Below are 14,376 nucleotides of genomic sequence, written 5' to 3' on the forward strand. Positions count from 1 at the left end.
GATGTTGCCTATGAACTAGCTTTACCATCAAATTTATCTAAAGTGCACAATGTCTTTCATATTTCACTACTGAGAAAGTTTGTACCTGATCTAAATAATGTGGTAAAGTATGAGCCATTGCAAGTTCATGAAGACTTAACCTATGAAGAGTTTTCCCTCCAAATTATTGATCGAAAAGAGCAAGTTCTAAGGTGGTGCATCATTCATATACGAAGATTCATTGGAGTAATCATGAAGAGAGAGAGGCTATTTGGGAGCTTGAAGATGATATGAAGTCAAAATATCCTCACTTATTTAAAAATGAAGGTACGTTAAGTTTCGAAGATGAAATTTTTTTTTAAAGGAGGTAGAATGTAATATCCGGTTCATGGGCCTTAAGCCTAGCCCAGAAGCCCAACGAAAGAAAAAGGGAGAAAAAAAAATTGAGAAGAAGACTCCCGATAGGAGTCTTCTTCTCCGATGAGGCCGCTCGGATTAGGAGTCCTAGGACCACCGGAGGTCCTAGGGCACTTTATAAATTGGCCTTCCCCCTCCCTAAGATCCTCCACCGGCCTTCCTCGCTTTTCTTCTCCTCGATTTTTTCGATTGAAGCCGCGGCCTCTTTTTATCATGCTCGTCTCGATTTCTCATCGGAGAGGTCACCGGAGCTCGAGGTAAGCGCGATTCCTCTTCCTCTCTACTCCCCCTTCCTTTCCTTGTTTGTATGCACGATCGCCGGCAATCGGATTTGTCGGATTTTGTTAGAGAAAATATCCCATGTTTCCGCCCCTCTTTTCTTTGGTTTTTCGACGTCGGTAGTCACCGCCGACCGTCGGTTTGATTTTTCTGGGCTGCGGTGACATAGCTCTCCTATCGTCGACCACGCCGCATCGACTGCGGCCTCTGATCGGCCGAATAAGGATGGGACCACACGGTCCCCTGTTTTGCCCAAAAGAAGCCACGGGAAGAAGAAGGAAGAAAGAAAAGAAAAAGAAAAGAAGAAGAAGAAAAGAAAAAGAAAAAGAAAAGAAAAGAAAAGAGAGAGAGAGAGAAGATTTTTTCTCTCCCCTCTTTCTCCTTCTTTTTCTTTTTTCTCTCCACTTTCTCTCTCTACTTTTTCTCTCTAAAAATTTTTTCTTTTCTCCTTTTTCTCTCTAAGAAAGACTTGTAGATCATGTATCGGGCCATCTTTTCCTCTTATAGGGATCTATGACCCCGAATCGATTTAGTGCCCGGGTGGTCTATCGGACTGATTACCCAATCAATCACTTTCTGTTATTATTTAATTTTATTAAATTTATAAAATAAAAATTGATCCTGATTTAATATTTTAAATAGGATTATCTGATTCATTTAAGGAAGATGAAAGATCTAAGACGATTGAGGTAAGTGGATCTTACGCTCCTTATTTATTTTTAAATTTTCATAATTTTTATGCATATACTCTTTTATTAATGAAATCATATTTTTATAAAATAAGGATCAGCATATGTGGTATGAAAAAAGTATGTTTTATTATAAGTATTGATTTTATGAATATATCTTATGAAAATAGCATGATTATGAAGAATGAATTTTATTATTTTTTTTCATTATATATATATATATGTATGTTTTAAGAAAAATGTATAAAGATTTCAAAGGCTCTCAAATAGCTATGAATGAATCCTTTCGAGAAGATCGACATCCGAAACTAGCATCTACACGAAACATGGCCCTGCCAGTGGATATAAAGTTGGCACATGAATCAAAGACTGTCGATTAAGAAACATGGCCCTGTCACGGGTATAATAGTGACCTTAGCACGAATATCTGGGAGCAATATTTTGAAACATAACACGAATATATGACAACAATGATTTATGATTCATGATTGTGAAATATACATGATTTATGCATGCATGATGAGCTTATAACTTGTTTTATTATATGCTCTATGAAATATTTATTTTTATAATATCTATTACTTGCTAAATGCTACATTATCATAAAAAATTTATGCTTCATCTGATAAGGAAGCGCAAGTTCTACTTACTGGGCTAATGTAGCTCATATTTTTTTTATTTTTTTTTTTTGTACAGAGAAATAAAGCTAGGACCGGTGAAGAAAATTCAGGTTTGAAATCTTTGAAGCAAGTTTGAAAATTTTGTAGTGAACATTTAGTTTATTTTTATGGATTTGTAGCTATTATGAATTTTGAGACTTGGATTGATATTTACTTTTGGATTTAGATGCTCTAGATCAATTTTGATTTAATTAAATATTTAAATTAAATATTATTATTATTTTTACTTATGATGCATCTATTATTATATTTAAAGAAGATGAATGTTGACTTCGTATTATCACGGACTGAATCCTTGATAGCATGATCATGCTATGTCTCAGATTTGAGATGTGATAAATTTAAAATACAACTATATTTTCACTCCTCCGCACAATTTTTTTTTTTTTTTTGTTTTTATGCATACACTGTATTTCCTGCCATTTTGCAGCAGTTTGATCCATCAAACAGGCTGCCAGGGACATCAGATTTTTTTTTTTCCAGAATTTTTCGAAATCGGACTGCTTTCACGATATCGGCATCAAAGAACTGGTTCTTCTGCCAAAAAAAAAAAAAAAAGTCAAGCCCACTTTTTTTTTCTTTTTCTTCTGGAATATTTAAGCATAGTTTGGTATTACATTGTTAATAATCTTAGATTCCCAAGAAATGCCAAATAAATTATTCATGCATATCCAAGAATCTTTAATTGCTGAAATATAGCATACCGAACACGATATTTTCAAATCATCAAAGATCAGATTATCCTAAAATAAGGATCATCAGTGGCATCCCATCTGGTCACCTAACACAGACCTTAGGAGAAAATAATGAGGTTAAAGTTTCAGAAATAAGAACCATCGATCGAACCACAAGCCAATTGGCACTACAGAGAGAGAGAGAGAGAGAGAGGCCTGATGGATGTGTGCTTGTCTTTGAGCCATTTGCTTGAGATGAGTCAGGTTCAATTTTTCTTCTTCCTTCTTAATGAATAAAACTGGTTTGGCCACCATGCACACCGCTTGGAGCTGGGAGAATACAGTAGCCGTCAAACAAAAGGAAAGTAACAATCTAGATTTCGACCTTCAGGCTTCAGCATGCCCATCTCCTGTTCAACGTTACCTTCACATGCCCCCTAATTATATCATCCAACCCTCGTTAGCTGGATGTTTTCAATAACTTCCTTCTAGTTCTATTAATTCCCTCTATTGCTCTAGTGAAGAATCCTGACCAACCATCCGAACCAAGAGAGAAGTTTGAAGGACCCTGTTTTGATCCCTCCTCCTGAAGTAGAAAAATGTGGACCAGGTACTACCACAGCCACCAGCATGCAAGTAAATTGGAAAAATGGCAGGTAACACACCCCCAGGGTCTTTGACATCCTTGTGTTCCGATAGAATAGAGAACTTGCACATCAGCTATGAAAGACTGGTGCTTCTTAGGTAAATGGATAACTTTTTCAATTAAAATTTCATCCAATATCTTTTCATTTTGATTAGTGGCTACCGTGAGGCTTAATGAATAGTTAAACAGATTAACATCCTTTTTAAACACTAGTCCAGTCATTGAACTCATATACATGCACCTTTGAAATCTCCCATCAATTAACCGTAAAATCCTATGGCAATCAAGGGTGAGGCAACAATAAGTCGCGCCTACACAAACCATGCAATTTTTAAGGTTGATGAGAAGTCAGAATATGTCATATAACTCGGCATGGTAATGCAAGCAATCCATTCCATGAACTTCTACTTATGACCCGAAGAGCATCGAATATTATATAAGAAACCTGCATAATACTGCATCACAGAGAATGGGTACATGTAATTACGAGGTCCTGTTAACCTCTATCACCAATATTAGCACACAAAGGCTCTTGAATCTGAAGACCTAAAATCCAGCAATTTCGCTCCATAACGTAAACAAAAACTTTTTAAAATGGAACATCGATCTGAGCAGGGTTCATTACTTAACTAAATTGTTACAGCCTTCCATAAATAGTCAAAATTAAATCAACCTGAACCATTAACCATATTTTACGGACTTCAGAGAATTGCAATTCTAACTGGCTGTAAATTTTGGTCAGTAACTTTTTAGTAGCATCACTTTCTTAGAAGTGGAAGATTTAATTAGTACAAAAAAGTGGAGCATCTTTGCAGTCGTAGTACATACACGGAAAAGAATGAAGAGACGCATCCGGTGTGTAGCTTTAACTTTGAACCATCTAAAATCACAAATTTTCTTTCAGGGGTAGCTTCAACTGTTAAAATAGAATTTAAACTATATCATTTGATCAATCTGTTACTCTACAACAGAGTTGACAAAGATAAAGAGACCTAAATTTGATATTAAGCTGGCTGGGATATGAATTTAATGGGTGGCGAAATATAAAGAAACAAATTACATGGATTGATTTGATAACTCTATTTTCTGGAACCTTTGCTACCAGGATCTCCCACAGCAGCTCTAGTCCTTTTGGTAGAACGAGAGAACAAGGTCTGTATGTACAGAAAAAAGCTGGGTATCCACAAAAAGCTGCTCCCACATGCACAAAAAGATAGCAAAGTAAGTACGGCAAATAGCTATACCACACTACTTTAAAACAGTGCAGCAGAAAACTATATCTTTTCTTTCATATTTCAACTAAACAAAATATTTTTCTATGAATCCATTTTAACACATACACGAGCAAAATAACTATTACATATTAGTCCATGATTTAAAGTGGGCTAACATGTTTTGACCTTCCAACCTCTGACACACAATTGTTAGGTTATAACATCCAAAATTAAAAGAGAGATCTGATTATTAACAAACAACAGAATTAGTGAATAATACTTGGGATCTGGTCTTTCTTTTTCTTTTTTTATTTTGCGAGTGTGCGTGAGAGAGAGAGAGAGAGATGTTGTTAAATACCATTTACAAGTTACAACACTAGATTCTACAGGCAAATATTAAGTAGATTTTGGAAACATAAGTGAATATACCAATGGTTAGAGCTGGTTTCTGAAATTTTCTGAGTGAAGTCTTCATGCAAATTTAAAGTAGTTCAAATTTTATCTTTTGAATGTACAAAGCAGATAGTTCTACTGCTGTAAAGTAAAATTGATGGCTCAATAGATGGATTATACCCTGACCTGAATAGATAATGAATTAGACTTGGAATAAGTTACAATTGTCTAATTTTCAGGAAGAAATCCACAAATTAAGAAAAGAAAAAGGTTGAGTGTCCAATATGCATACCTTCATAAAGGACCTGTCACGATTTGGAAATGAATCAATAAAACTCTCTTTCAAAAGTAATGAAACCTAAACAATAGCAAACAAACAAAAGTAGTTCAGGGCCAAACCAACCGAGTAAGACTTATCAGTACCAGCATTAGAAACTGATGAAAGTCAATTATAAACCGAAAGAATACATACATAAAAAAAGGATTAATAACTGTGCTTTTGAGTTTTGACTGTAAATTGCTTGAATAAAGATAGTATATGTTTAATCATTATTCAGACACATGGAAAACCCATATCAAAGCTTGAATTAACATGGAGATGCATGAAAAATATCTCCCACTTTTCTGGGAACTTCCTACGGATTGAAGAGAAACAAATATGCTCATGACATGTTCCCTCATCCTACTGTTGAAGAACCACGTAGTGGTCTACTTTAGACTTCAAAGTAATTTGAATGTTATTCATATAGATCGGTATATAGACATTCAAAAGAACTTCAGAAAATATGTATTCTGTCAACATGAACGGAAAAGCTAATGAGAAACTTAGTTGTAAAGGAGACAGATCTAGCCTATTGCCCAGGTGGTCATCCAAGCACCTATATGGCCAGATATCACTTGGGCAACTTCATACAGAATTGATCAATTTTCAGTTCGACTACTCCATTTATATAACTCATGTGCGCACTAATGCACACATGCCAGACACATAAACGATAAATAAATTTTACACATATACATTAAAAATGTTAAAAACTACAATTATAATGCAATCTATGAACTCCAGAATAAATTCATGAATGCATGATAGAAGTAATAATATACGCCATTGTTGTCTTATTAGCTGAACTGATAGACATTCTTAAGCTTCCCAGGCTATCCAACTTGTTAGAGGTGGGAGCTCAGATTTAGAGTGTCAAATGACAGACCCTTCTTGATCAATTGTTTTATACATCAACTCAAGTTTGTTCTGATTCCATAATACAATCTGATTTTCTTCAGGCTCCAATACCTCCTCCTTGCATGACATCCAGTTGGCATAAATATTATAAGAAAGCATATTTCAGGCATACACACAAGCATCCACACATCTATACGTAATTTATGTACATGCATGGTTTGCAATGCTGGCTAGTGTTGGTCCATGCCAATCAGCATATGTCAAGCCAGGCTAGATTCAGCACCTGACACCAAGTCAGAACAGAAGCCAATAAATCCTTATATAATTAGTTTAATTAAAAATGGCTAATATTTCCATTATCTTTTGTTCTGACACAGGTTGACGTGTCAGCATGGAAATATGTATTTCTTTATCTCCTTGTGTATATACTTGTGTGTGTATATAGACAGTATGTGCAAAGATGCAATTATATTAATATCTAGTATATTATATCTAATATGTGTGTATAGATAATATAGTATTTTGTATGCTTTTGTGACAGTCTAAGACCCAGGTTACCTATTAATAAAATGATCCGGTTCAGGTTGGGATGTTTGACCTGCTTAATAAAAAGGTTGGTTTCAGATTGACAGATTTTTGACCTAACACAAACGTGTATCTGGTACAACCCAACCCATTTGCCACCCGTAGTCTAGGCAGTGGTCTCCTGGTGTCCTAATGCCTATCTACCATGTCTAGTCAGTTCCCTCCTATTATCCTGTATAGGTGCAAGTTCTTAGATCTCTTAAAATGTCCCCATAACCTCAATAGCCTCAAATTTAAATCACATCTTAGTCCTTACATAAAAATAATATCAGTATGATAGTAAATTTTAGTTTGATGTCATCTACAACTTATGTTTGTGTTCCAGCAAAATCACCATATAATCAAAAGATCATTCATGCAGTCATACAATTAAACATGCTATAGAACATAATAACATGAAAATAAACTACAGGAAGTCAGGCATTGATCGCGATACATATACATATAGATACATGCATCCATATACATATGTATGTATACTTATACATGCATACATACATATATCATGATAAAATAATTTAATCAAGTCCAGAAAGAAACCTTGTCATTATTTGATTGCACATTTGTGATTGTATGCGATCTTAAATTGGAGCACAGAGAATCTAGGTACGATCTAAGAACTGCTAAGAAACCTTTAGCAGCTTCGACCTGTAAATGCAGGAAAATGAGAAACAGTACAGAGGATCAAAGAAATGACAAAGTTTTAAACACTCAAAATCTTTCTTTTTGCTTGATTGAGAAAATTAAGCTTGATGAATATTAGTCCTCAAAGAAGATGGCACTGTGATATACTACTGTTGATATAGGCTATAGATTATAAAGAATGTCAAACATGCTGAACAATGATGTGCAAGTGTTCTTTTCTTCTTCTTCTTCTTCTTACCAGCTCACCAAGTTGGTAAGGACTCTGGCAGCTGTACAAGAGACTTAGGGTCCAGTCCTGTCTTCACCAGAGTTTGGGGGGGTTATGATTATTTGAGGGAGAGCTACCCCCCATTGTGTAACACACTGCCTACAAGCCTCTTTTAACCCAGCCAACAAAAGTTAGGGGGAACAGGGGATCAAGTTAATGCTTTTTCCCCCAAAAAAATTAACACACAATAATGACAGCAAATAGCATTGATATATGACGTAATTAAGTCATTGTTTTCTTTTCCCACAAAATCCAAGACACAACATTGATATCTGGCACAACGTATGATTGCTCATGAAAATGTTCGAATGAACATTGCCCTTTATTTTATCATAACAATGACTTTTAGGCCATACCACAAGGATGAGAGCAAATGCATGCCAGTTGCCGAGTAGGATGTAAGTTATGAAAATGGGCATGATAGTATAAATCCTCACACAATACAACAGTCATGAAAGGCATTTTAACCTAAATAAATAATTTTAAAACTTCACAAAACTAATTCGCCAATCTTTCACCTCCTCCAATGGGGCTCCAATCCATTATGAGCACTACTAATTGCATTAGAAGCATTTAGGTGCGCCTTTTTTCACATGGTAACTAACTTGTCAACACATTTCTAATGGAAATGGCAGGAGAAGCTCTGGAATTTATCGCATTACACCATATGAGGCACGCACCTCAAAAATGGATAACACGGCACTGTCTTGCACCATGACAAGTTTTCTATTGTTGATGATTTTATGCTTATTAAGTTCAATTACTTGAATAATAAAAGATATATGAATGGATATAAGAAGTAATGAATTTAAGAATGATAGAAAGATTATAACTAGTTCAAGTCCTCGAGAACTTACCTGGGTATCTGTGCACTCATAAACTGGTCTTTTTCTTGCTAGAAAGCTTTCACCCACAAGCTTTGCATGATATGGACTTAGAGATGCAAGCAACTCTTTTTGTCGGGGCAGTTGTGGCATTGAAGGTGATCTCACCTACTTGTGCCATGAAATGACTGATCAGAATTCTTATATTTATAGTAGCAAGAGTCCAAACTTTCAGTAATTGAAGTTGGTATGAGTAATTACAAGAATGAGGAGAAAATAATATGCATCAAGATATTTCCAGAAAGAAATAACAGAAAAATGGACATTAGAGAGAGAGAGAACTCCAGCACATATGGAAGGTCAGAAGAACTGGTCTGGAGATTACAAAGCCATGGCAAGAATGAACAATCTGCATCCCAACTATATGAGTTTGGCTTTCTCATAATACATCCCAGTAAGGTAGGGTTAATTTTTCGTGACCTTTTAAACCACCTTACTAACGGTTTTGGACTGTGGTATCTTAACATCTTCCCTTTATAGACCCTTGCTACATATTTGAACAGCTCCCATACTAGTTCAAGAGGACATTCCTAAACAGCTTCAGGCAACAGAACTTCGCTGATTGTTTTGGTCTCTTAAACTGTCACATTTTACACATACGGTAATCGAGTATCTCTAGATCTTCCCACAAAATTCTCCTTCAATCCAAATTTAAATGTCTGTCTTATGAGAAAAAATAGGAGCAAACCTTAGGACCATAAAATTCCTACCTATACATTAAGCATCGTGCATGAAGTTAAGCAACCCCACCTCCCCAACAAAAGGGGGAAAAAAGAGTAATATAAATGACTTGCATCGGTCTACAATGTTATCCTTATCAAAGTCCAGAGACATACAAGAGGTCGTCCCATATTCCTGGTTCAGCATTGTTGAACCTGAATTAGTATTTCAATCAAGCACTGAACTATGTCACCATAACAATGAAACTAGCTATTGATTTAACTATCCAAAAAAACAGTTTCAAAGGACTTAATTGAATAAAGACCATTAATGACATTATAACTTTATTAACATGTTTCAGAGTGGATCATCAACTATTTGAACTTTGAAGCATAAGCCCATATCATATTCCAATATCAAACCCACATTTACTGCATCAATTATGCAGGTTTCAAAGAGTCCAATATTTAAACTCACAAGAAATTGCAAAATTTGGATTCCTATTGAATCCCTATATAAAGACACCAAAAATATATCAAATATAATCTCAATAACTCAAAAACATTTGTAACCCAACCTACACTTAAGTAGGAGTTGCAGATACTAAACCCAATCAATATGGGATTTCAGAACCATTTGATGTTCTAAATAACGGTCACTTTGGTTGCCTAGTCATCCGCCTTAGTGTTTTGCATCATCCGAGCAAGGATGGCAACTGGCTATGGTAATTAGTAATTCATGCTGCCAAGTTGACTGACAACATCTTATTCGATATGTTAGATATCATTTTTGGATTATAAACATTCTTACTCCTCTAATGTATTAGTTATTCAATTTAGTTTTAGACTGCCTTAGCTTTAACTTTTGAGTGCCTCCCCGCCTAGCATCTAATCATTAGGCAGCCACCTTGTTTCTTTAAGACATGGATATAGAGCTCAAATATCAACGCAGATATGCAATAAAATCAAAATTATTTGCCTAAATTACTCCAGATGTGATGAAAACTTTACATTATATATATATATATATATATGCCCTAGAAGCCAGATTGGCTGACACTAGTAAAACACATTTAGGGCATAATTTTTAATTTGACTTTGATATTAATAAAATTGGGTTATTTCTATTCACATTGTATTTAATAGTATCTGTGAATCGTCCATTGGATTAATGGGTAAGATAACATACATTCTCAAAAATTTGAGAATTTGAGACATGTGCTAATCTTAGTTAACTCATAAATTGCTCTCAATTATAAGATCATCACGGGGATGGTGATCGATCCAAAAGATTAATGTATGATCGCTTTCTTCAAATAAATGAGTCCCGAATCTATGATGTTGAGACACCGGAACGAAAATATAGGTGCTTGTTAGGAACAAAGATACTGAGCGTGACCATTTACGAACAGTCACAAGCATATCTATCTTCTCGTCAGTGATATGTTCATAACTATGGTTGTATGTTTAGTTCTTTGACCTGAGATGCATTGGCAGTTCACCTTGAGGGTGTTGTAGTTTGACTACACCATAACTCGATTTTCTAACCACATGGAGCCTTGAGATGTATGTCGATTGCAGTATGTTCATTGTAGGAATTGCATTGCATTAAGATGGGATCTATTGATCTCAGTAGAAAAGCAGTCCTATGTAGATCATGAGATTGAGTCCAAAAGCTTATGGCCATGACAGTGTGAAAGATGAAAAAAAATTTCTATTAGGTTTCATATCGGACTCGAATCGATTGATTCTATCATATGATAGATATGAGGTTTGATGAGTTTATCTTGACCTCGATTCTGTTGGAACTCACGATAGAAGAACCGAATCACACGGTAACTACACCTAGAGGTTCATCCTTCAGTTTTGCGGGGTTGCCACTACATATTGCTAGATATCACTAATGAATTATGGGACTAATTAGAATTACTTTGATGATCAATAATTTTAATTGACTGAATTAGAAAAAGTTTCAATCCATCGAAAAAAATTTTGATGATGTTGATGATAGAAATCACAACATATCTCACTACCAGACAGAATTGGACCTATAGGGTTACACAAACAAGGGTTTTGGTCTTGAATTGCACAATTAGACTAAGTGTAGTCTAATTGGGTTAGGAGCTATTGAGTCCTAGCTTTGGGTTTAAGAAAACCATGCTAGCACATGGTTAAACCCATTTGCTCCTTAATTTTGGATCCTATTAGATAGGATTTAATCAATTTGGTACTAGCTCCAATTGGGTTCCAAATATTGGTTCACCCAAGTTTGAATTTGATCGTATTAGGTTAGGTTTGTGGGGACACCAAATGTTGGCGCCACCCAATACTGTTCGGCCAAGTGATGGGGTGCATCCACATGGATTGGATCCATATGTGTGTCACCCAAATCAGATAAGGGAGAAAGAGAGGGATAAGTCTCATCCACTAGTAGATAAGAATAAGAGATTTGATCTCCTTTGAATTCAAATTTAGATTTGAATTCAACTTCAAATTTAAAACCCTTGGAATTCGAATCGGAGATAGATTGAAATGAGATGACAACAAGCTTATCCTATCTCTACGGCAATCTGAATTTCTTGTTGGTTTTGTGTGACAAAATAAGGGAGAAATCAGATTGGGGCGGATCTAAGAGAGTCCTTCTGTTTTAAGGTGCCTGATCTGATCAGATTCCTATAAAAGGAGTTTTTTTTGATCGACCAAAGGGGTTACAACCAATAGATCATTTCCCACACCTCTCTTCCTCCTTTCCACGCCTCCTCCCTCTTCTATCTCTGATATCGATCCCTCTTCCATGTTCAAGGGTGTTAGACGAGTCATCTGGTGGGTTCAAGGTATCGAATGCCATCAGTTCTACGCGAAGAGTCAAAAAGACTGCGATCAAGGGCTGATCGAAGTCCTGTCGACGATCATATTTGAATCTGAACAAGGAGCTTGCAATTTCGCCAAGGAGTAGATGGATTTGTCGAGGAGAAGGCATCCTAGATCAAGCCCGAGTGGATACCTGTAAAGGCCGGGCATGTGCGCGGCTCTACAGCGAACCTCGAAGATCATCGGATCATCAATCGCGGAGATCATCTACCCGTGCACGATGATAAGATCACCTCTTATCTCTTATGCATGTTGATCTTTATTATCTAATATGTTGTTTTTCTGATTTGGATCTAAGTCTCGCATGCCGGATCGGATTAAAAAATTTTTGAATTCCGCTGTGTCTTATCCGAACCGATTCGATGCGCTATCCGATCCTTCAACTAGTATCAGAACCAGGTTATTTGGATCTTAGATCTAAATTAGATCAAATCTGATTCAAATGTGATCTAAAGAATGATCAGATCTGAAAATATTTAGATTAGATCTGAATAATACATGTTTAATTAGATCCAAAATTGCTTTAGATTTAAATTCAGCATGTTGTAAACTAGATCTTTTAATATATATGATATATGCGTAGATCTATTTTATTGTCTGAGTAGCCTAATACTCAAAATGGATGTACCACCAAGCCGTCCGGTCATAAGAGCAAGTAGAGTTTAAAGATCCTCTCTTTCTATTCGATTAGGTGCTCTTATGGCATGTAGAGATGCCATGTGAATACATCCATGAAGAAGAATTGTGAAAAGAAAAAACTTATTTTCTTGTAAAACCCTAAATTTTGATGCATGATTAAGTTATTTAATTTTTAAAATTATTTTAATTACTAAATTAGAACTTTTGTTATGCATGGATTGCAAAAAAAATGCTGAAACCCTGAAATCTGCTGCTGGCACGCCTGCTAGGTCGACTCAGTCCTTGTTGAGCGACCCAGTGCGCTGGTGGGTCGGCTCAATTTCTAACCGAGCCGACTAAATTTTCAGGCCGAGGTCAATAAGGTTTCTATTTGTCACAGATTAGTCGACTCACTCCTTGAACTGAGCCGACTAAGTTCATTAAGTCGACTCAATTCCAGGATGAGTCGATCCAGTCCTGTGTACAGAATTTGTATATGATATAATTTTAGTCTAAATTGTTTGGACATCTAATTAAAACCCATAAACTTAATTGAAAATTAAGAGATAAAATTAAACAGATCTAAACTTATGAATTCAAAATCTAAATCAATTTCATAAATCATGGGTCAAGGGTATGGGTAGCTCAATTAGGTCTAGTAAGAGTGGTTGATCAAACCGACTCAAGAGTTGAATAGATTTGGATCAAGAGTGCTTCAAAGCAACCTAATAGTTGTAAATTTGTTCAGATCGATTAACAGTCATATGTTATCGATCAATTTAAGATCTAATTTGGTTCAATGGTTCGAGTCCGGATCAATAGGTTAACTTGATCAATTCTAATCAACCAATTTGATGTCTAAGATAAGTACATAGATAGTGGTTCTTTAATTGGTTCCGTTGTTTGACTTGACCAACTACGTTGGTGTTTAAGGAAAGCAACGAGAGGACCCCCACACATCTTAACTTATCTGACCATTTTGGACGATTAGTTTCTGTATTAGGTCAACTTGTTGAACTCAAACTAGCCCATACCACTAGATTAGTCATAATCGTTATGACTAATTAAGAGACCTAAACCAAATTTCTCTAATACAATATTAAGTCTTGTGATCTTCCACCGTTGTAGTTGTGCGGACCCTTCCCGAAGTTGATTGTTCTCGACTGGATACAGTGGTTCAGTTGCATCGAAAAGACGTAACCATGACTATTAGGCATAAGATGCTGCGGATTGGAGGAGTTGGGCTCAATATTCCGGATACGGTAAAAGTCCCAATGATGGATCCATTTCGTGCAAACGATGGGTCTGACTTAACTAAATAGTGGGCCAATATTTCAGATATGGTGAGGCTCATGAATTAGAGACCGAAATTGACTATAACATGTTTGGAGAAATACTGGACAAGAATTGTCCACTTATCAATTGACCCAACACCAATAACTGTTAGGCGAGGTAGTGAGTCAATTGGTAAGACTGCAGCACCCACTTAAGACTCTTAATCGTGGAGGTCTTCGCTTCTCTTCCAAGGAAGGAGAACCGAAAAAATAGTGGGAGCCCTATTTTGTTTTAAAAATAAAATTTCTAAAACAAATTGGTTAAATCAATTACAAAATCTAACTAAAAATTTTGACTCTTTGTAGGAACAATATCTGCTTCAAATCTCCGAACCAAAATACTAGAAACCAATAGATTGAT

At 35.8% G+C, this 14,376-nt stretch overlaps 1 protein-coding gene across 4 annotated transcripts in view; it reads right to left on the minus strand.

Annotated features, from left to right (window-relative positions):
- Positions 1-4,203: 4,203 nt before the first annotated feature.
- Positions 4,204-14,376, minus strand: part of LOC105041831 (uncharacterized) — a 55,690-nt gene continuing 45,517 nt past the window's right edge. For 2 of the 4 annotated variants that reach the window (XM_010918878.3, XM_073253935.1), the window contains 4 exons: positions 8,507-8,641; positions 7,277-7,384; positions 5,264-5,329; positions 4,204-4,555 (listed from right to left, as the gene is read on the minus strand). In XM_010918878.3, the coding sequence (XP_010917180.1) occupies positions 4,487-4,555; positions 5,264-5,329; positions 7,277-7,384; positions 8,507-8,641 (378 nt within the window). In that variant the 3' untranslated portion in view covers positions 4,204-4,486. The remainder of the gene's footprint in view (positions 4,556-5,263; positions 5,330-7,276; positions 7,385-8,506; positions 8,642-14,376) is intronic. The other 2 variants (XM_073253937.1, XM_073253936.1) reach the window with 2 other exon arrangements.

This window comes from Elaeis guineensis, chromosome 3, assembly GCF_000442705.2.
Source record: "Elaeis guineensis isolate ETL-2024a chromosome 3, EG11, whole genome shotgun sequence".
NCBI classification, from domain to species: domain Eukaryota; kingdom Viridiplantae; phylum Streptophyta; class Magnoliopsida; order Arecales; family Arecaceae; genus Elaeis; species Elaeis guineensis.